Consider the following 22295-nt stretch of genomic DNA (forward strand, 5'->3'; position numbering starts at 1 on the left):
CCCGCTCCGATATGAAGGCGAGCGAAAAGTCAAACGCGGTGTAAGAAAGTTTAGTCGAAAACGCACTGCATATGGTGCGCTGCAGTCTAGCATTAAACTGGCTAGGGCTTCTGTCTCCACAGCCAAATCCCGCCATGTTCGCATAGTGCTCTTTTACTGGATTTTTAAACTCCCGGAAATGCTAAGAAATGTTTACAACAATGTTAATGTGCCATCGGTGCTAGGTTCACGTTAATACCGACTTACGATCGAAAACTAGGGCTGATGCGACAAAATCATTTTTTCCTTTTTTCTTTTGGACTCCATTTCATATCCCCATTCGTGACTGCGGGAACGCACGCATATGCTCGCCATCGCTAGTAGCGGTCTCTTGGAGCCGTCTATGAGAATTAAATTAAGAGAAATTAACAAAACTGCCGCATTACATTGGACCTGTACACGTTCTTGCGTAGTTGTGCAGAACTACACTGTTAATATAGCCAATCGAGGCCGACACTGATAAGACAACTGCACTGAGTGTGTAGCTGAAATGAGTGGTAACTGCACTGACGTGTAGTGCAGTGTGCATGCTTAGTGTACCTGATAGAGAATGTGAGTGATGCAACTGCACTGAGCGGGGAGTTTAACCGAAAATTGCACTAAATATGTAAGCGCTATCTTTAATATCAGTCCTAGCAGGATTATAAACCTGCATGTCTCACCTCATGCGTTACGCGGTCCTCGCAATGCTTTTAGGTCCAGTTAGTCAGCGCCTTTATTTAGGCGTAATGTTTTTCAGTAAATTGGAGCAATTCCAGTCAGCCATAAATGCCACCCTCATCGCTTTTCTTTCCCGCCTTGTGTGCGCTCAATTGACGAAACAGCACGCACCCAAGCGTACCAGAAGCAGAAGCACCTTGCAGAAAACAGGAAAAAGAGACCTCTGCGTGCCAGTGGTTGCCTGCGGATTCTGTGGAGAGTTCCTGCTTGACTGAAACTTTGTTTTCCGAAAAACAAGAAACCCTCATATTAGCATTGCCTATCGTGGTGTGCACAGTTTGTCATACTGTTACAGAGTGTAGTGTTTGGCGAGATCACCGCCGTGGCATTGCGGGCCGTATTCGCTCCCGACACGTAACATTGTGTGGGAATAACCACAGTTTTTCTTCCAGTTTACATCGCGAGTGCTCTTCCCTTCATACAGGGCGGGGCCTCAGCTGTGACTTCGAGCGGGGCCCCTGCACGTGGACAAACGCTATGAGTAAGCGGGGAACATCGGAATGGTTCGTCCGCGGAGGGCACCTGCGATCCACTTTACCTCGGCCAGCGACTGACCACACTCTGGGAACCTCGCAAGGTGCGATCACCTCAAACGAAAGGGCACTCGATCTGTCAATAAGCCCGTTGTACTTAGTGGTACGGGCAGGGACATTTTCTTTTTTGCTCTTTTTATCGTCCCATAATAAGTTTTGTCAGGGAGAATAAAAAAAAAATTGCTTACGGGATAAAGGATGCCCAATAATAAGCATGCATGCGTGGTGCCAAAAAGTATTCTCTGCGTTCTGTGCGAACTTAATTAAAAAACATTGACCTGGACCAGATCTTGTAGCAAACTCGAACAGATATGTCGCTTGGGTCTCCAAGTGTTTATGCAAATTGGGCACTATACTCTTAGACTGCTATGAAAATGCGGATAACTGATAGCGCGCAAAAATTAATCACGTTGACAAATTCGACTCCCAGTTTCAATCAGTCTGGACGCCCTTTTTGCAGAAAGAAGGAAGACAAAAATACAACTTCCGTCGGATGACGAAAGCTTAAATAACTTATAAATAACCACGGTTAAATAAGTAAAGGCCAATCTCATAGCAAGTATAGTCATGGAGAAAAGTGTACATGATTTCTGCGTGGTTGGGCAAAGCAGGTAAATTAAAATATAGAATAATGAGAGGTGGCGCATTCTGCCTCCCCTGGAATGACTAAGAGCTGACTTTCTAGCAATGCAAAGTAGGAGTATTTTTTTCCCGTGAATTCGCCTCCCTTATCTTTTGAGAGTGCCTGTGCATATTGTTAGGTACCTTAACGAAGTAGTTTTCAATTCATAATAGTTCATTAACTAAACTTTTTTCTAGAATCAGCAGCACGGATTTAAACAAATATTACAGACAATAACGCAATAGACTGAGATATGATATTACCAATGAGTTAATTAGGAGGCCAAACAGGCGCAATTATTCTAGGTATTCAGAGGCTTCTGACGTCGTTTTCTATGTTGATTCACTAGGTGAACTCAAACAAATTTGAATCGGAAAATAGTGTTTCTTGGATCTCTCTCTACATTAGAAACTGCAGCAGTTGGTTGCCTTTGACAGATCATAAGTCGGGTAACTTCGATATTATTAAATATTGTAGGCCAGGGTTCCGTACTTGCACCTCTCTTATTCCTCTTTTGTAGCAATGCCATACATTCTTGGATTGAATAACTGACTCTAATCTTCCTGTAGATGATTGTGCCTTGTTTGTGATGATTTTGATTGTTTTGCACATGGTGACTGGCACTGGACAGGGTTATTTGTAGAGATATGGAAGAGGTCTTTTATACTGCAGTGGGCGTAGTTAGGCCGCTGCTGCTGCTGATGATGATGATGACGACGATGATGATGATGATGGTGATGATGATGATGATGATGATGATGATGATGATGATGATAGGTCTTGTAATTTAGCATGGTTACCATGGAGTACCAAATCAAGTCCGACGAATCACTGCTATCAGTCTGGGAATGGTGGAATAAATGATTAATTGGAATAACTTGACTAAATTTACAATGTCACTAACAAAAACAGGAACATTTCACTTTGGCTACATGTTAAATCATCTGGATAATAACAAATGCGGCCACGTCTAGTATTTGGGTTTTGCGTTCACAAGTAACATGAGCTAGCAGCCGCGTATCTACGCCATCTGCCTCAAATTCAAAAGGAAGTGGTTCTTTCTAAGTAGAAAGCTGTAATCTGCTCATCTGCCCCTGAGAGATAAATTGAAATGCTGAAATTTCAGAAAGTTCAGCTTCGAAGCACGTTGCCATAAAATTTGGTCCATATAAAACCTATCTAATAATCTAGAAGGAATTCAGAATACAAAAGAGAATTCCTGTCCATTCTCGAATCTAGATTTAGTGAGCATCTCGAAAGGTCAACCCTTCAAACACTTCGACGTTGCAGAATTTTTTCCAGACTAGAATTAACATATAAATCCATATCCCAAGCAAGAGCAACTGCGGTGGACATTGGGGTCCTGAAATAAGGATTCCACCCAAAATCTGTATTTTCGCCTCTTTATCCTACCTTTTTGAAATAAATGCTTTCTACTACTACTACTACTCATCACGGACATTATAAGATATACCGATCGCTGTACCACCACAATTCCTTCAAACGTTCATTACTACAAGCCACTCGAATATAAGACGATTCACGAGACACAATAATAATGTGATCTTGTGAATGCCCGGGCAGGCTTTGCCGGCCGCAGCAATGGTGTTCGCGATGAAGACGACGATGGCAGATGATGATGAATATAGAGAAATGATGAGGGCCACGCACAATTCTTACACTATTCATAAGTACGCATTTATTCCATCTTCCATTTCACACTGGGACAAATTACCATATTAAATGATAAACTGCACTTCGGTGGATTTATTTCTTCAGTACAGAGATAGTACTGATTCTGAATAGAACCATTTTGTTGGTTATGTCCTTTTGCTCTATCTTTTTATCTGTCTTGCTCAAACTTCTCATCGAAATCTTGGCCTTGCTGAATAGCCATATTTTGTATATGTAGTAACCACTGTTATACATGAGCTAGAGTGAAAGCTTGCAGTATGCGAAAGAACAAATAAAATAAATAAAAGTACATGCATTACCCCACCAGACTTGCCGAAAGGGATAGAAAGCAAAACCTGACAAAGTTGGAGCTGAGCTCGAGGTGCAGTGCTAAAGTCAGTGGGGCTTGCCTTTGCATATGGCTTCACCTGAGGCCCGTACACAGCAATGCTGATATTCAGAAGCCATGGTAAGGTGGCAATTTCTTCGTTCCGCAGCGTGCTGGTGGCACTGTATACACCATGTAACCTGTTGCCTTTTCAGTGCTTCCGAGAACAGCTTGTCTAGGTGTACCGGATAATATTGATCGACGCATAGTTTGCCTTTACTCTGTTCTGGCTGGAGCGGTTTCAGGGTACACAAAGCTTTATAAACGTGCCTCTTCGTCGTCCTGGCTTCAAAGCTTTACTTTTTAAGTGCTGCTTCGAGAGTAACGTCAAAAGAGGACAACATAAAATGGCATAGAGCTTGTCTCTTCCATTGTCGTTCTGCTCGAAGCAGGGGGTACAATATAAAGGTGATTGTCTAGCCAGGCCTAGTTTGAGCCTTCTAAAAATGTTCACTGCGTTACACTGACCGAAGTCGGCTGGTTGCTTTTCGCTCCGTCGCTCTTTGCGAGCGTCCCATCTTCAAGAAGTCAAGTTGTCCAAGCGCTGCTTTTCCTTTCTCCCCATGCAAAAACAAGGATCCTACGTGTTCGTGAGCGGCGCTGGCCTTTACTCGGCGCAGAGTGCTACGCTGGTGAGCGAGTATGTCAACCTGGCGGTTCCTGGAGTTCAGTGTATGGATTTCTGGTTTATAGTGCAAAATGTCCATGGGACGCAGCTGAGCGTGAGTACAATCAATCAATCAATCAATCAATCAATCAATCAATCAATCATCAATCAATCAATCATCAATCAATCAATCAATCAATCAATCAATCAATCAATCAATCAATCAATCAATCAATCAATCAATCAATCAATCAATCAAAACGATCCTGGAATGTCCAGGAACAACCTGTCGGTTTTGGCGCTCGCGAAGTAATAGCAATGATGACATAAACAACGATCAAAATTACATGTATTCGACTCTTTACAGGTTAAGAGACCGAAATAATTTAAACGGGATAAATTATAAAACTTACGTTTGGTGTGGGATCGCAGATTTGATGCAAAACATTAGATAGAGCGCGCATATATATGATAATGATGATGAATACTATGCTTAATTTCTACTGGGAAGGAACGAGGACGAAGTAGGGAACAAAAACACATAGCTCCCTACTTCCTCGTCGTCCCTTTCGTGCAGAGATTAAAAATAATCAGAATTAATCAATAGCACGATAAGCTTTATTGAATAATACTAATACTTACGCAACACTCAGATAAATCAAAGTAATGAAAGCAGAACCTTTCCTGCGACTTGGGATTTACTGTGTCTGTTGGGAAAACTCAAAACGACCAAGTGTTCTTGATGTGTACTATTATGATGACCTTGAGATCCAAAGTCGAACGATGATCAATGTGAAAAACTCCCATGCACTATCAGTGTAGAGGCATAAACAGCCAGACGTATCTTTTATGGGGAAGCCGAACGTTAATATTTAGGCACAAATGAGAATTGAATACAAGACATTACGCATTACTAGCCTAGTTTCCAAACTTTCTGTTCTTTGCTTCTGCACTTTTCTTCGCGTCACAAACAGGTTTTCATGGAGCAGCGAGGCTACAGCGATTTTAACAGGGATGTTGTATGGTCTGCCGGTCCCAGCAACTTCACTGGATGGCGCAGAGGGCAAGTCAAGGTACCCCGGCGAGCAAGGGTGCGTATTGAGGTCACGTTCCTTCAATTTCCTTCTTGAAAACTCATCACCAAATTTCCCATCAGAGCACTTTACTGAAGAGTTTTTGTTGCTTTTTCCTTTCTTTCTGGAGTGAGCATTAGAGTCAATAAATAATTATAGGGCAAGATCGGCGACAGAAAAAGAACGCAGCAGATGACATCGCAGTTGCCACCTGGTCTTGATGATAGGCAAGTTGGCAGGAACCCACGCCGAAAAAACTTCGGAAGCAAACTGTCTGTTCAATCAGGGGCTAGCTGGTGAGGTTTCTCAAGGTGGGAAAATGCGCTACAAGACTGGGTGGTACAGCTGTGATGAGAGTCTTGAGATGACTATTGGGCGAACTTGTACCCACGTAAGAAAGTACCCCCGGGGGGGGATGGGGGGGGGGGGGGGTCAGTGAGGTATGTACTTGGCAGTCAATAGAATAAAACTGGCTTTCGCTTACGCCCTTATTTAACCATCACTAGAAACTTTGTGGACAACCCCGGTACTCTTATGCGAAGATTATCAGTCGTTGTAAAAGGCGCATGCGTCATCATGAACCTTCACAAACGCAAGAGTACGCTATAACTCGCCCTTTGTGGCCAAAAGGAAACGATACCATGCGCATCAGAAGTTAACGAAGTGACTTTGAAAAAAAATAAATAAAAACACGCGCAAAAGTGCTTCGCAGTACTAAGCAAAAAAAAAAATAGGAGAAAGTATGCGCAACTGCGTGAAAGTTTTACTGCAAAGCACTTGCTTGAAGCTGTGGACGCCATTTTTCTTGAGCCCACAGGTAGCTTGCTAAGGAATCAAAATGTGCTGTTGAGTTGTGTTTAACCCTTTTTTTATCTGTGATAACAATAGACAGAGCTGCTTAACAGACCTGGTTACTTCAGCTGCTGTACGTAGTTTAGGGGGAGTGCTGCATGAAAGAAAAAGAATGAAATCGTTAAATACGAGCGTAGCGCTATTCGCGAAGCAGCTACCGTAAATACGCACGCAAACAGGAAAAATACGTCAGTAGTGTTAACTGCGCTCGCACTCAACTAACTGTCGCTGTATTTTGAACGACCAATGTTGTTTTTTTCACAATGCGGTGGTTAGCATAACCATGACTTGTCGCTTAACGTCCGCTGTGCTTGCGGCTCATAGCTGAGACGTTCGGCTGCTTAGCACAGCAATGTTCCATTCGGGAATATTTCCTCTTTTCAGAACGTTTGATGGCTAAAATTTGGCAAAAAAAATTTAGAACTGAAGTGTCTTACTTTTTCCAAACTGAAGGATTTTTCAAGCTGCTGCTAAAAAAAGGGATGGAATACAACCAAGCGCAGATATGTCACGCGCTACAAAGAAAAGCAATAAAGCTTCCACAGAAACTTCGTAGTTGAAGAAAAATTCGTCCTGGTCTGGTTCAGCAAATGTTTCTACAAATGGGAAGTTATGAGAAAGCTGTATATCTCTCCTTTCTAGGCAAAAATCTGTGCTTGGGTGGATGGCAATGAGTAAATATTGGCTTATTTAAAACCTGATGCATCTTTGGGGTTCCCTCAAAGCATTGACTAGCCATTAATATCTGTTCGTGACTTGGTCACTGAGGTTTTCAACATTTATTCTGCCTGATATTGTTAGTTGCACTGATATGTGCACTTGCATAGTGTTATGTCGAAAAATTTCAGGTATTTGCGAAATATTCGAAAAATTCGTTTGCTTTTTTGTTTCATTAGATTTTTAGTAATCTACATTAAATAAAAGATATCAGTTTTTTAGCGCGTATCGATTATGACTATATTTATGGTTTAAATGTAAAAAAAAATTAGTTGTACAATGATTTTCTAGTTACCAATTGCCTTTTGTTTTGTGCTTACTTTGTTTGAGAATACAGTTATTCCTTTACATAATGAACACATTGTGTGCGCTATAATTATTATGTTACTATGATATGCTCTTTTATTATCTTTTGATAATTTCAGTGGGACGATTCACTAAATCTCTCCTTATTATTGTGACACGCACAAGTTTTTCAATGTTTTTGCTTTATGAAATTTGCACCAGTTTTTCCTGAATTAAAACGTGCCACGAGGGATATGACTGATCGGATACGTCGGAGTAATTATGCCGCTGCGCGAAAAAGCGACGGTGTGAAGTTCAAAAAAAAATACCGTCATAAGTGTTTTTTTTTTAATAAAAAGCCTTGAAGTCCTGAATTCAGCTAAAATTTGATTTTGAGGTTAGAGAGCAAGTGGCGTCAGAAGTTTTGCGCAAGGAAACGGTGTAAGAAGCCTATTAAATTCTGATTCTTTAAATCGTTAGGGCTGTCTTTCGAACACGCCTCAGAAGGGTGTATTCTTTAGCGCGAGGACCACCGGGTATGCTTGTTCGAGTTCATGGTCTCTGGATTCTCTAGTGTAAATATGTGAAGCATTCATCTCCGACTTCGCCATCGCTGGCTACGTCTTCATCGCCGACGACAACACGTCGTGACAAGCTAAACGAAAAGCTAAAAGCCGATTGCTACAAGTTCTTCATTTCTTTTTGTAGGGTATGGCTTTCATCAATGCTGAGGAGTGGCGTTCAGTGCTGAGGAGACGCCAGTGACAAACGCTGCCGGCAGTTTCATTATATCATTATAAATTGACCTATTCTTTCACAGGCATGCTATTTTTTTCCACATTCACTCCAACATGCGTAGGAGGGCGTATGCGCATTTCTCGGACATTATCGGACATTATTAATTTAACTAAGATAGCCTTGCACAAGGATTTGTGGGGTTACTGTTTTTAAGCTCTGAAGAATGGACTACTATTTCTACGCAATTTTCAGGTTATGCTTGATGGAAAAGTGGTGCCCAACAACAAAAACAGCTACATCGCCATAGACGACATCAGCATTGAAGTCAACAGCAACTGCCGATCACTTCCTCCGGGTGCAGCAGCCGGAAATGAAGGTGTGCGCTGATTTTCAATTTGTGCCGCATTGGTTCGTATTCGCAAATGACCCCTCTTTTTGTTCCGTTGGAGGAATCCGGGAACGTTGACAGCCTGCCTGAAAACGTTCCTCTGCGACGCTCTCATCATCGTTATCATCATCGTCATCAGCCTGACTACACCCACTGTAGGGGAAAGGCCTCTCCCATGCCTCTCCAATTAGCCCTCTCCTTTGCCAGCTGCATCCACCCTATGCCTGCAAACTTAATCTCATCCGCCCACCTAACTTTCCGCTGCCCTCTGCCACGCTTGCCTTCTCTTGGAATCCACTCCGTTACCCTTATGGACCAGCGGTTATCTTGCATTCGCATCACATGCCGTGCCCAAGCCCATTTCTTCCTTTTGATTTTGTCTAGGATGTAAATAACTCCTGTTTGTTCCCTCACCCACCCTGCCCGCTTCCGGTCTCTTAAGGTAACACCTATAATTTTTCTTTACATAGCTCCTGCGTTGTCCTTAACGCAAGCTGAACCCTTTTCAGCATCCCTTTCTCATATCCGCGTTTAAGTGATGTTAAAGTGAACTCAACCAACTTTCATGCGTGCGCACGTACGCACGCACTGTGGAGGACAAAAGTCTGTGGACCGCGTTCTCCGTAAACGAAGCCGATAGGTCCACTATTCGCCACCTGCTGGAGGGCACCCTCTTGTAGGTAAAAGAACACGATTTTGACTTTCCCGTCCACAAGCATGGTCTCCAGTCTGCGGTTAATAATAGAGCTGTTGGCTTTGTTTACAGAGTACACGGTCGAGAGACTTTTGTCTCTGACTGTACGTTCTGTGTGCGTTGTATTGGAGCTCTAAAAAATTGCAATATTTTTACGGATCATTGCTTTATGTGCATTTTCAAAACCGTGGTAAGGAGCCTATGTGATTAATGTGCTGCGTCTTTTGTACGGACAAGTAAATAATGGGAAGATGATTTTTTAACTCAAAACAGTCAGTAACAACGCTAGTCTTCTCTTTTGTCATTTTAGCTGGAGAAATGGGAAAGTTGGTAGGTTGTATTAACGCGACAAGCCTAGTATTGGAACTGCTGCGAGTCTTTGGATTCCCGTGAATGGCTTCTTTGTTCAGCATGACTGCAATGAATTTACACCAGCCATCGGTCACGCGCGCATCGGATACTTCTTAAACAACACCAACCTACCTTAGCAAATGTCTATGGGTTGGCTGCAGGCACTTTGGACGTGTGGTTGGCACCAATATATCGCTAATTTTTGTATTTTCATGCTGTTGCCTAACACTAGCAAACGGGCAATGTTTAATTTCTCTAAACAAAAAAAAGGGGGGGGGGGAGCACCCTACATGCCACGTAAGGTGCTCTATAGCAACAGCTGTGCGATCTCCTTTGCAGAACCGCTCTTTGGATGCGGTTCGTCAGACATTCCAGGCTGAGTCCTAGATGCTGCCCGTGGCATTCTTTGAATCGGTCTCAGTAGGTGTCTGACGATGTCACCTTCCTTATGTGTCTATAATGGTCACAATATTTTTAAAGCAATTTCTAGTATTACACTGAAGTTCAACGCACGCTATGTTTCCACTTGATTTTATCTTCCTTTTCGTCTGGATATCTGCCGTAGTTTCGGCTGAATACCACCGTCCGCTTTCAATTTTAGGGAAAGCAATGCAAAGTACTGCTCCGCCTTCCTCCCCTCTCCAGCAAAAAAAAAAGAATAGAATAATAATTTCTGTTCATGATTACCACCCTTTTTGGTCAGCATGCTCTGATGACGTCAAAGCAGCATCATCACCTTTTTAAAGTTTATCACACGCGAGAGTTCTCTCCGGTGGTATCGCCATAATGCAGCTTGGCAGTTGTACCTGCTCCATTGTGTGCGAGGCGGAGAGCGGGCATTTTTTTCGAAGTATGCTATTGCACAACTGTGTGGTTATTCATAACTCACTTTAAAGATTGCTACACCAGTCAAGCCAGAAAAAAAGGCGTTATTTTCAACATGTGAAGTCAGTTCAGTCAAGCTCAAGTACGCGCATGTAAGAAAGCGTGCTCAGATCTCCGGAGTACGTGAGCGTTCGGAGATCAGACTGTTTATCTTCTTTTTTTGGCACTAAATGATTGCAGAGGGCACTGCGAAACTCTTCCGTACGCTTTCTTTTTTGTTTACGCATCGGCCAGCCTACGTGCTTCTCGATTGCTCTTGGAGTGGGCCTCGTTCGTGTCCGTGGTGGGCCACCTCTTCCTTTGACGTCTTGAAGAACTCCAGGTCGACACCTCCCGAGTACTTTCTTGCGCCAGCATCTGGCCCAGAGGGCCATCGAGGTGAGGCTTACGTGGCTCGCTTGCTCACTGCTGGTTTGGCGCTATAATAACGAAGCCCGCAGGCAGCGAAAGGAATAGTGCATTGAGCATCGGCCAGGAGGCGACGAGTGAAGCCTGGCGTCGCCCTTTTTTGACTGTTTGCGTCAACGCGCAAGTTTAGTTGCAGGAGTCACCGAGAGAAGCCCATATTTTACAAAATTGTACAAAACATAGGATGTTTACAGAAATATTAACTAAAGAACGTGAACATAGCTCAGGTAAAGAATAATGGTAAATTTGAGCACACACGCGTAAAAAGAGAAAACAAAGAACCGCGCCCTTCTCATTTTGTTGAAGAAAAAAACGAGCAAGGTGAAAAGTAGCAAGCAAGAGCAGACAAAGCTCGTGTGGAAGGAAGGCAGTTTTCCGACTTGCAGAGGTCAGAAAGTAACCTCCATCTCTGGTAACACGGACAATAAGCGTCAAGAGCGTTGACCAGCATTATTAGCGCTAGGTTTATTTGAGTTTGCATTGACAGTGTTGTGTTGCACCAGGACTGCGCGCAGCGACGTCAAATATAATGGGAAATTTGCACACACGCGCGTAAAAGGAGAAAACAAATAACCGCGCCATTCTTATTTGGTTGAAAAAAGAAACGAGCAAGATGAAAAGAAGCAAGCAACCATTTTCATGGTTGAGAACGCAGCGACCGAGCGTTCAATATCATGGGGCACAAAAGGACAAGGGAGGAAGCACAGTACACGATGACGGCCAATTTATGGTACTTTCGCGAAATGCAGCGACATGCATTGTCGCGTGGCTCACTATACCGAGAGCAACCTACAATTATCGTCTCTGTGAGGGGTGAGCGTTAACCATCATTGTCCCGTCCCCGTTCAGAGCATAAGGATCTTCAATATGCTTGATAAACCAGATGTATTTGAGTTATTAATTGTCGATTATTGATGGCAATGCAGGCTCATTTGCGTACACGGGCTGCGACAGCCGAAGTTCTCCCCAGAAGACAACAGCTTTTCTGCAGACTCAGTTGGTCCGCTCTACAAGGGACCCTGTTTGCTTACGCTTCAGCTTGCACGCGTTTTCCGGGATCGGATGGCAGGTGAAACTTAACCAGGTGATCGGGACGAAGGACAACGTGCTCTTCCTGAGCGCTGGCAGGACTACCGCGGACCGCTGGTACAGAGTTGCGCGCACTGTGTCATTCAACACTCCCCAAGCTTCGAAGGTACGTATCACTATACCATGACAACATTTGTTTATTTTATTCATTTATTTAGTACACACTGCAGACCTTTGTTAGAGTCCAAGCAGGACAGGCATGTATTGATAAGAGTAAGTCAGAAAGATGCAGAACACAATCAAGAGCAATATGCATAAGAAAAAACTGACAAGTGTTACTACACTAAAACAACGCCATAGCATGATTCCAATCGCATGCTGTCTGCGGAAAAAGCGAATACTTAAAACAGTCAGTTTTCGCAAAATACGGTGCCAGTGAGTGTATGTGATGATGCCGAGTATATCGGGTGGACAAAGGGGACAAGTACTGAGCAGGGTCCAAAGCTAACTTCTGGTTAAGCAAATAATAAAGATAGTAAAGGTGGTCTTTTTTCTTCGCATTTCAAGTGATTCAATATTATTAGCCGCCATAAGAGTAGTGGGGGAATAAGTGATTTTAAAGTTTGAATAAATGAACCAAACAGCTATTCTCTGAACCCTCTATATTTTGTTACATACTTATAATAGTGAGAAAAAAAACAGTTCTTTGGCACGTGTGACAGAATTTACGATCAGTACACGTACCTGATTATTTACAACAAAAATATCAGCTTACTTCAGCACTCAGTAGCGACATAGAGACAGTTACGAATTCGTGCGAGAATTAAACGTTACTAGGGATTTCACGGTGGACCTCGGACTAACTAATTGTTCGTTTTCACCTGGAAAGATCGAAGATGTAAAACTACGCAAGGCAGTTCTGCAGAGGCTCCGTAGGTTTATTGGCGACAGATTAATCGAAGTATTATTCTCCCATTGATAGGCACTACAAATTAAAAAAAAGAAACATTCCGCTGTGCACCTTGTTTTCGGCGACTGTTGGCTTCCTGCATATATATATATATATATATATATATATATATATATATATATATATATATATATATATATATATATATATATATATATATATATAATAACGCTAAGCCGCCCGTGTGCTGTGCGAAGTCAGTGCACGTTAAAGAACCCCAGGTGGTAGAGATTATTCCGGAGCCCTCCACTACGGCACCTCTTCCTTTCTTCCTTCACTCCCTCCTTTATCCTTTCCCTTACGGCGCAGTTGAGGTGTCCAACGATATATGAGACAGATACTGCGCCATTTCCTTTCCCCTAAACCAATTATTGTTATTATTATTATTATTATTATTAGTAGTAGTAATCATTTCAATTTCCTTTACATATATATATATATATATATATATATATATATATATATATATATATATATATATATATATATATATATATATTAAGGAAGCTAACAGTCACGGAAACCAAGGGGCATAGGGGAATGTTTTTAATCTTTCTTTTTTTTATTTGTAGTGCCAATCAATCGGTTTAAAGAAAGTTACTTATAAAGCAGCAGAAAAAACAACCATGCCGCCGGTGGGATCCGAACCCACGACCTCCGAATATCGCGTCCGGTGCTCTTACCAACTGAGCTACGGCGACGGCTGTCCAATCTGCTGCTTTCGTGGGTATTTATGTGTACTGCGTCTAAGCGAACCTTGAGAGTGTTCACCAGCGCCACCCTCGACCTTAGCGTTGGACGTAGCACGTCCTGTTATACCGCGAGTGTGACGTAGAACGTCATCTAACGGTGAGGGCGGAAACTGTGCGAGAGCCCTCTTATACTACCTATGGCAACAAGACTGCCAGAACCGAGACCCCCGTTAAGCTATTAGCAGACAAGGTAAAGGAAATTGAGGGGCTCGTTTGACAAACATATTAAGGAAGCTAACAGTCACGGAAACCAAGGGGCATAGGGGAATGTTTTTAATCTTTCTTTTTTTTTATTTGTAGTGCCAATCAATCGGTTTATATATATATATATATATATATATATATATATATATATATATATATATTAGCCTGAAACTACGCCCACTATATATATATATATATATATATATATATATATATATATATATATATATATATATATATATATATATATATATATATATATATATATATATATATATATATATATATATTAGCCTGAAACTACGCCCACTACAGGGCAAAAGACTCTCCCATGTCTCCAATTAACACGGTTATTTGCCAGCGGCGGCCACCATATGCTCGCAATTGAGCTTCTTAATCTCATTGGCTCACCCAACTTTCTGCCGCCCCGTGCTACGCTTGCCTCCTCTTGGAATCCACTCCGTTACCCTTAAGGACAAGCAGGTACCTTGCCTTCGCATTGTATGTTCTGCCCAAGCCCATTTCTTCCTCTTGATTTTGGCAAGGATATCATTAACCCACGTTTGTTTCCTCACCCACTCTGACCCCTTCCGGTCTCTTATAGCGCTTATAGGATAAGCCAGTTCGCGGGCGATCCACGCATCATTAAAACTATAAATTACTCGAAACGCACTTAAGAATAAAAAAAAAATGCCTTTTCCAGCGGTTGTCCGCGAGGTTGAACAGGCTACCAGCTAATACTGTGGAATGCCTCACCGGCAGTCGGTGCACAATAGCTCTGAAAGTGGGCCATGAGCGCTTTTTAAAGTGCCATGTTAAATTGGATAATGAATACGTCTCTCAACTAATACTTTTAGTTATTGTTGTATAGTCATGAGCCGCTTTATTCTGCAACTGCTACGTTGTAATTTTTCTTTATAGTTCGCCTGCAATTTCTTTCCAAACATGGGACTTATCGTTCTTCTGTAGAAACGTATTGTGTTCTGACGGGCCCTACGCTGTACAAAACATTTTTTTTTTTGTACCGAAGTACTCCGCTTCCCGTTCACGGTCTAAATTCAACGCCAGCAGTTTTCTACGAGAAAAAAAAAGAGTTTTAGAAAAGTAGACAAGACGATACCGTCAATGTGCAAGGCGTATTAATGGCCTTCACGTGTCTCATGAATTTTTGAAGAATGTGAATGTGGGAAGTGATGGGAAGGCATACTGTGTGGTACAATATTCACGACGGACCTATCGTTATGTTGAGATCATCAGCGCATCTGACGACACCTGGCTGCTTTACTTCAATTTAGTATCTGCAGTCAAATTTAAATTAAGCTCAGCAGCAGCCCTATTGGATTATTTACTGTTCATTGTCACTGGTCGCAGCAGTTTCTTTTCTTTTTTAACTTGACGGCTAGAATGCACCTAACCCAAAAGTGGCAGTACGGTAGAGGCTGCAACTGGCGTAAGTAAATCAGGGGCCTCGGGAAATTTCTCAAGACTGCTGGCTCGCTGGAACAGTCTGTCATTGTCCTGCGCCTTGGCTATCGTACGGTGGGCTATTATGACTGTGAGACCACAGGCCCGAGGCAGCCATGGAACGTTCGTGAACGTGAGCAGATCTGAGGATTCGGACTCTGATTTGTTGACGGAAGTTCCGCAAAGATCCCACTCTTTCAAGGTACAGGGCATAGCCTATAGGAAACATTCTCCTCCCCTAATTCCTGCTGGTCACGAGAGTGTGTGTAGTGCTTTGTACTTCAATGCCCAAAACTTCTACAACTGACTTGAGGTGTCACATAACCTCGTGTTTATTTTTGCTACGTACACACAGTTGGTGTTCATTTTCAACAACAACCTCTGCCAGTCTGGAGGCGTGGCTCTGGGCGACATTCACGCTACTCCTGGGCCGTGCAGCAGCATTGACACTGAAAAAGGTTCGGTCGTTTCTTCTGCGTACAATTACGGCTGGAAAAAGAATCTTTAAAAAAAATACTACGACGTGCACGTTTTCTGGATGAAACGCCGGCAGGTGCATTTATGTATAGGAGTAAGGAAAGAAGGAGCAAAGAAAACAGGAAAGTATACGCGAAATGAAATGACTAAATCGCAGCGGATTTTCATGCGGTTTGTTTGTAGAGAGAGAGAGAGAGAGAGAAAGACGGAAAGGCAGAGAGGTTAACTAGGCAGCGCCCGGTTCGTTTGTAGGATTAAGAAAACGTAGTGCACTAATATCACAGCGTGTGGAGTTGTACGTAACTGCGGATGCACATCATTACTCATAACAAAGCTCTATAAAGCATTCGGTGTGACTCAAGCCACACCGGCACGTGGCGAAACGCGATCTGAGGTTTGATAGTGGCATTGAACGCAGAAAAGAAACACGTGCGGACTTGATAGGGCGCCTGGTGAAATTTATTGGCATGGGTAGGATTTCCCCGTTTTCGAACCGCTCAGCATTCCCTGCATGCTCGGTTTGACTCTCGTTATGCGTTCGCGGCCGCCGCCATAACGCCAGAAATCATCAAATCTCCCAAAGGCGCGCACCTATATGCTGCGATCGAATAAGAATGAGATCGAAAATGATTCTGGCAACTAAGCGGTGCTGCGACACTCTCCATATTTTACGCAAATTTAATGCTATTCGTTCGCAACACGTCTTCAGCTACTAAAGTGTGAATGCTGATGCTCTTTTCGGTCCCAATGCTTTTTTTTTACGAGGTGGCTTCTAAATTCGGTGCTACTAAAACATTTCAGCGTTGTGCACGTTACATCTAGCCTCTACTAAGGTGCGTAGGTGAGTCGGCTGGTTGCTTTTGACATGACCCGAAGCATCGCTGAAACACGCGCTGTGAAAGACTGGCACAAGTGCTGGCTAACAACTATGAGTTTGTATTGGAGTGAGCCCAGTATCGACTGGCGATAATTCGAACTCACCGGGGACTAAAAGTTTGTTCGAGTTATGCAGATTTATAAATAACGGGAGTTCTTTAATACACTCGACGCTGACGGGACTTAATCGCCAGTACGAATAAACCAGCAGTTAGAATTAAGCATGTTTGAATCAACAAGATTCCACCAGTACGTGCGAAGAGACGTGCAATTAAAAAATTAAGACGGAGCAAAATCAACAGTTGAGGCATGATACGAGAGGTTTAATGAAAAAGCAACGCATTTTAGCTTAGGCTGAAATCGTATGCTCAGCGTTGACCTAGCCATATATGCCATTTTTTTACTTGGCAGACTGGTTGACCGTCATGTTCTTTTCTTTATTGTGGACACTGGTTACTTGGAAATAGGATTGATATTTCGCCCCCACCATTTTTTCTTCAAAATAACTGCTCTATCTAACCACGGCTGGCGATCGTGTCGACAGCAATGAAAGGACAAATTATTTCCCGTAAATTCAACCATCCACAACACTGCTCGGTATTTTACCGAGTCTCATATAATCAATGGGCGAATGAAACAAGTGGTGCGCATTTATAACATCAACCAGCGACAGGCCGACACCATTACAAACTGCAGCAGCCACAATAGACAGCTGACGCACCTACCGTTCAAGAACAGTTTGTACATGCTAATAACTGTGTTGATCTGGCGCCTGAATGGGTAACAGCAGCTCTAGTTTTTGCGAAGCTGCGCGTTACGGTTGAGGCAGAGCAGAGAACGGTTGAGGCAGGTTACGGTTGAGGCAGAGCGGTCCGCACATGTGCTTTTCAAAAAGTTAAAGCTAAATGGCCAGAGCGGTAGAAAATGGAAATCGCTCCGCTTTTTACCTCCATCGCTTAGCGCCACTGTTGATCTGACTCTTTCCGCGTCCAGTTACGAACGTTATGGCTTGCCCTGCGCAGGCTTGTGTGACTTCGAGTCTGGCACGTGCAACTGGGACGCACGGGGTGCATGGAAACGAGTGCGTGTGACCTCCGACAAGCGTTTGTCGGATGCGAGTATCCTATCCGGACCGCCATTTCTCGGTAAGTTGAGATTTTTCCATTAGAAATGAAAAGCAGTAATAAACATTTAAAACGCCAGCGTGAAGATTTGCATGCTGTAATGAGCGTTTGTTCGGCACCTGACTGCCTCTTGCACAGGTTACTGCCTGCTATTGGATTCAACGAACAGCATGGGCGTTAAAGGATCCCTCGCCAGCCCTGTCTGGTCGGCGCGCCACCAACCTCGTTTACTGGAATTCTGGTACATACGTGACCGATCGCGGTCGGCCAATTTGTGGGTGGAACTGCAGACTCCGTCAGGTGCAAGCATAGCCGTCATCTGGCAGCTTCCCACCACGGCGCCAGGGTTGACGTGGAACCTTGGTCGCGTGGAAATTCCGGTGCGGGATGAAGACTTCAAGGTGCGCATTGTGTGGGAAGCTGGGTTGCCTTTAACTGCCTTGTTTAACTGCGGAAGGAAGTGCAGCGAAATGTGTGGTAACAGGGCCTAATCCTCAATTCGCGTCATTTGACTTTGTTTAATAGTGCCTAATCCTCTATAAGCTACTGAGACGAGTTCTGAGTAAGGGCTTGTGCGCTAACGGCATAGATTACTGAGTGCGTATGTGGAATAATATTTGCGTATGGTATCGAATTGGTTGTGCGCGCAGTGTTCTTTTCTTTTAATTCTTGTGTACTCGGCGCGGCCGTATCGGAACCAGGCCGCTACGTAATATACACGAGATGTGCACGAGGGTGCTCGCAGCGTACTCACGAGAAAATTCGTCACAACAAAAGCGGCGAGTTAGACCTGAAAAGTCGCTGTTCTGCATAGCATTTTTTAAAACGAATTTTCAGTGTCCAAGCAACGGCTGGGCTGTGAGGCACGCCTTTTTAATTGCTGACTTCGGAGATTGTCGGCTTGCTTCTTATAAAAAATATGCGAGTAAAAATGGGAAAATACAGCGCTGGGAATTCATCTATTAATGCGCACGTTCAAGTATGAATACAAACGTTTAGAACGATGCTAAATGTCTTTCAGTAGATGTCAAATTAACCTGAAGGCGCTACACAGGTATCGAAGTTGATTTCTTTTCCAAGTGCAGTTCTGGGTGTAAACAGACAAGAGCTACTGCAATATTTGCTTCAATCCTCTCAATTTCACCACTCGAAAAAAAAAGGCTGGCTAATTAACGCAACTAATATTGCGCGTTACGTAGCTAATGATAAAAATGAAATTACGTTAAATAGAAGCCGAGGCATTGTTCCTTTTGAGAAAATAATATTTTCGGAAAAAGAAGCGAAAAAAGATGCATTGCAGTATTGTGGTGCAAGCTATATTTATGAGGCTGTTTTACTGTACATCTAAGGAAATTCATTGCACTCGCCCAACAGGGGACAAGCATAAACATATTGACGGTAGGGAGTTTAGAAACCTGCTCGCACCTGCTTTTCGTTAGAATAAACTCTGTACTTGGCCCTCCCCGGACATTTCTCGTCACGCGTTGTTATATGCACCAGCGAATTGTTTCACATAGCTTTTCACGCGGTCTTCCAGTTTACTCAGCTAGCGACGTTGAGCACGGAACTTGCACGCAGGCAAGCGAGCAAAGTTTGTGAATAACAGAAAAAAGCCAATAACAAAAACAAAACAATCTATACATTACGAGCGTCATTTTCGGCAACAATTCCATGGAACGAAAGCAATAGTCTATGCAGGAAGTAATTCGTCCTAAACCCAAAGTCCATGTGCTCAACATTACACTCATATCTAATGGTGACAGCAGTTGTATATTGTTGTCTTCCAAATTTTCGATGCCGTGCTTAACCCACTGTGAAACGCGTGAGTCAAAATAAGGTGTGGAAAAAATGTCACTACAGTGCATTATGTGACCTCCTGATTTAGTCGCGTGCGTATTTAGCTTGTGACGCAAACACTTGACATGCACTAGCGGGTCGATTCAGACACGTTTTCTGAAACGATTTTTTTTTATTTCACGCCCTGCCATGCTTGGCCAGGTCGCCATTCAAGGGACATCTGGACGCACATCAAACTACCGGACCTTGCTCGCTGTGGACGACGTGCGACTTAGCACGCGATCAGGATCGCACGTGGCGAACTGCAATTTCGAAGGGGACCTCTGCGGGTACGCCAGTGTTGCCGGATCAGATCCAAAGCTCCGTTGGTTTGTCGGCAGCGGCCGGGTCAGAAAGCCCAGTCTAAAGCCTACCGTGCCTGCGCTTCCCTTGGTCGGACTGTCCGAAGGTGAGCAGCATGTCTCAGTTCAAAGTTTCAGTTGCACTAAGAGACGATGCGATATTTCGATTATTCCCCTCCTATAATTCATGGAGGGAAAGCCTGTTGCACAAAAGATGATGGAGCTTGTTAGCGTCAGCCGACTTTTACGATACTTATCCGTCCTTGGGCGCTGCTCAGACTAAGCCCTGTGCGCGACCCACGGCGCTGGGGAGCTCACGTCAAGCCTCGGAGAACCTTGGGGTCTGTTGTTTCATTTCATGGAGCTTTTTTACTCACTTTTGGTCTCCTGGGTGCCTAGGCTCACCAGCTGGCACAGAAGCCGGTGCCATGGGCCCACAACGTAGAAAGGCACAAGAAGTATTAGCCTCCTCAGTGTATGCACTGAACTTCATACTAGCAAGAAGCCACATGTTCATAATTATGTGCTGTCCTAGTCATATCTACTCCTGGAAACGCGTGCTTATATTTACGCGACTGGCACTGTTTAACAATGTTGCTCGGCGACGATTGTTGATTCTCTTTCCTCTCTTTTCGCATTCTTCGGAGGACGGCCGATGGATAGGCGGCTTTACAGGGATGACATAAGGAGACATTGATGCTTCTATTTCCGGCTCTTAGGCAACTTAAAACTTTTTGCTCTAAGAAAATAAGCCTAGTGACTGACGTGGTAATCAGGCGATCAGAAACAAGACTAACGAGAAAAAAGAAAAACCGCAAGGAGAACTCAGAAAAAGAAACAAACATAAACATAGCATGGGAACGAAGCAGCGATGCGCAGTTATTTCCCCTGGAGTAGCTGTTTGGCCTCTCGAGAGTGAACTGTCTTACCATGTGTCAAGCGCATAAGCCTCTATAGTGGGGAAAAATTCTCACCTAACGACGCGTGACTCACAATGAAAGCAGTAAGAACTTCTAGGAGTCATGCGGTGGTGTCCAAAACACGCTCCCATGTACGCGCGGGATGTATAGCAAGTCAATTTTTTCAACATTATCCCACAAGCGTTGACCGGCCTTTGTGTCAGCGCCTTATCACGGCACGTAGCGGCGAGAAAAAGGGGAAACAGGAGAAAAAGTCTTTAATTAAAGCCAGCACAAAGGCCCAGTGACAAACAGTGCTTGTTCTGATAAGGCCCGTTGTTCATCTGCCGATTCCGGGTGAAGCCAATCACTCCAGGAAGGAGGGGGAGGGTAAGAGAAATAAGGGGAGGTAATGGCAGCGTTATACGAGTACATAATGTGTTCTGTTTCTGCCCTGATCTCCGGACAGTTGGGACAGTGAGCTGTGTCACGCCACCCCGACAATAGGCGTGTGCGCAGAGAGCTCACACCAGTGCGAGAGTCGTCTGCTAGGCTTTTCTGGGATTCACTTGCAACCACTGCTGCTCTTCATTCCTTTTACTGCCGGAAATCAATGGCTGCACAGCAGGTGGCCAAGAGATTTGACATTCAATGTACGATGCACGTCACGTTACATTTCTCTTTTGTGTACGTGGCGCAGGAAATTGAAGCCGTGTCATGCAAACATGCATATCTGGAGCAAGCTTGGTTCAGAACACACATTCGTTTGCAGAAAGTGTGTGCATGGTGATCTCATGCATGCAATAAACAGTGTAAAACTGCAACTTGGCTTCGTCGCAACTGACTTCCGTCGCTGCGGCTGTACGGGAGAAAAATAAAGGGCAGGCAGCAAGGGGGAGGGGGGGTCGGGGGCGAGGCTTGAGGAGGTGAGAAGGTTTAATGAGGTGTGGGTATGGGCTAGTTGGCTATCCATTCTTCACAACAAGCGAAGACGAGAAAAAACAACCGCTTGCCTGCGTCTTTTTCTCGTCTTGCCCTCGTCGTTTTTGCGCGTGTTCTTGTCAGGGTGACGGGGGCAGGGCTTTGCAGGTCCGTTGGGGTAAGTGGATTTCTATACGATAGCATGAGTGCGCATTTCTGCCTCAACAGGGCTCCAAGCTTCCAAGACGTTCGCCTACGTTGACACGACGGTGCCTCTTCAGAGCAACTCCAAGATCTCGAATGCTACGCTGAGAAGTGCTGTTTTCACTGCGCGTGAAAACGACACCTTACTCCTCCGTTACTTCAGAAAAGGCAACGGTAAGTTGCACGCGGGAAAGAAAAATAAATTTAAACTGAGGAAGAAGGACATCGAAATCGAATCAAGAAACCATACCGCGTTGGCTTCC

At 43.9% G+C, this 22295-nt stretch overlaps 1 protein-coding gene across 1 annotated transcript in view; it reads left to right on the top strand.

Moving 5' to 3' along the window:
* The window catches only part of LOC144114179 (MAM and LDL-receptor class A domain-containing protein 2-like), a 176769-nt gene that overhangs the window by 30867 nt on the left and 123607 nt on the right, over positions 1–22295 (top strand). The window contains exons 13-23 of the mRNA XM_077647750.1: positions 1184–1336; positions 4553–4698; positions 5558–5674; positions 8501–8624; positions 10801–10944; positions 11901–12169; positions 15749–15851; positions 17769–17891; positions 18009–18271; positions 19869–20115; positions 22057–22206. Of these exons, the coding sequence (XP_077503876.1) occupies positions 1184–1336; positions 4553–4698; positions 5558–5674; positions 8501–8624; positions 10801–10944; positions 11901–12169; positions 15749–15851; positions 17769–17891; positions 18009–18271; positions 19869–20115; positions 22057–22206 (1839 nt within the window). The remainder of the gene's footprint in view (positions 1–1183; positions 1337–4552; positions 4699–5557; positions 5675–8500; positions 8625–10800; positions 10945–11900; positions 12170–15748; positions 15852–17768; positions 17892–18008; positions 18272–19868; positions 20116–22056; positions 22207–22295) is intronic.

Source organism: Amblyomma americanum, chromosome 1, assembly GCF_052857255.1.
Source record: "Amblyomma americanum isolate KBUSLIRL-KWMA chromosome 1, ASM5285725v1, whole genome shotgun sequence".
Classification (NCBI taxonomy): domain Eukaryota; kingdom Metazoa; phylum Arthropoda; class Arachnida; order Ixodida; family Ixodidae; genus Amblyomma; species Amblyomma americanum.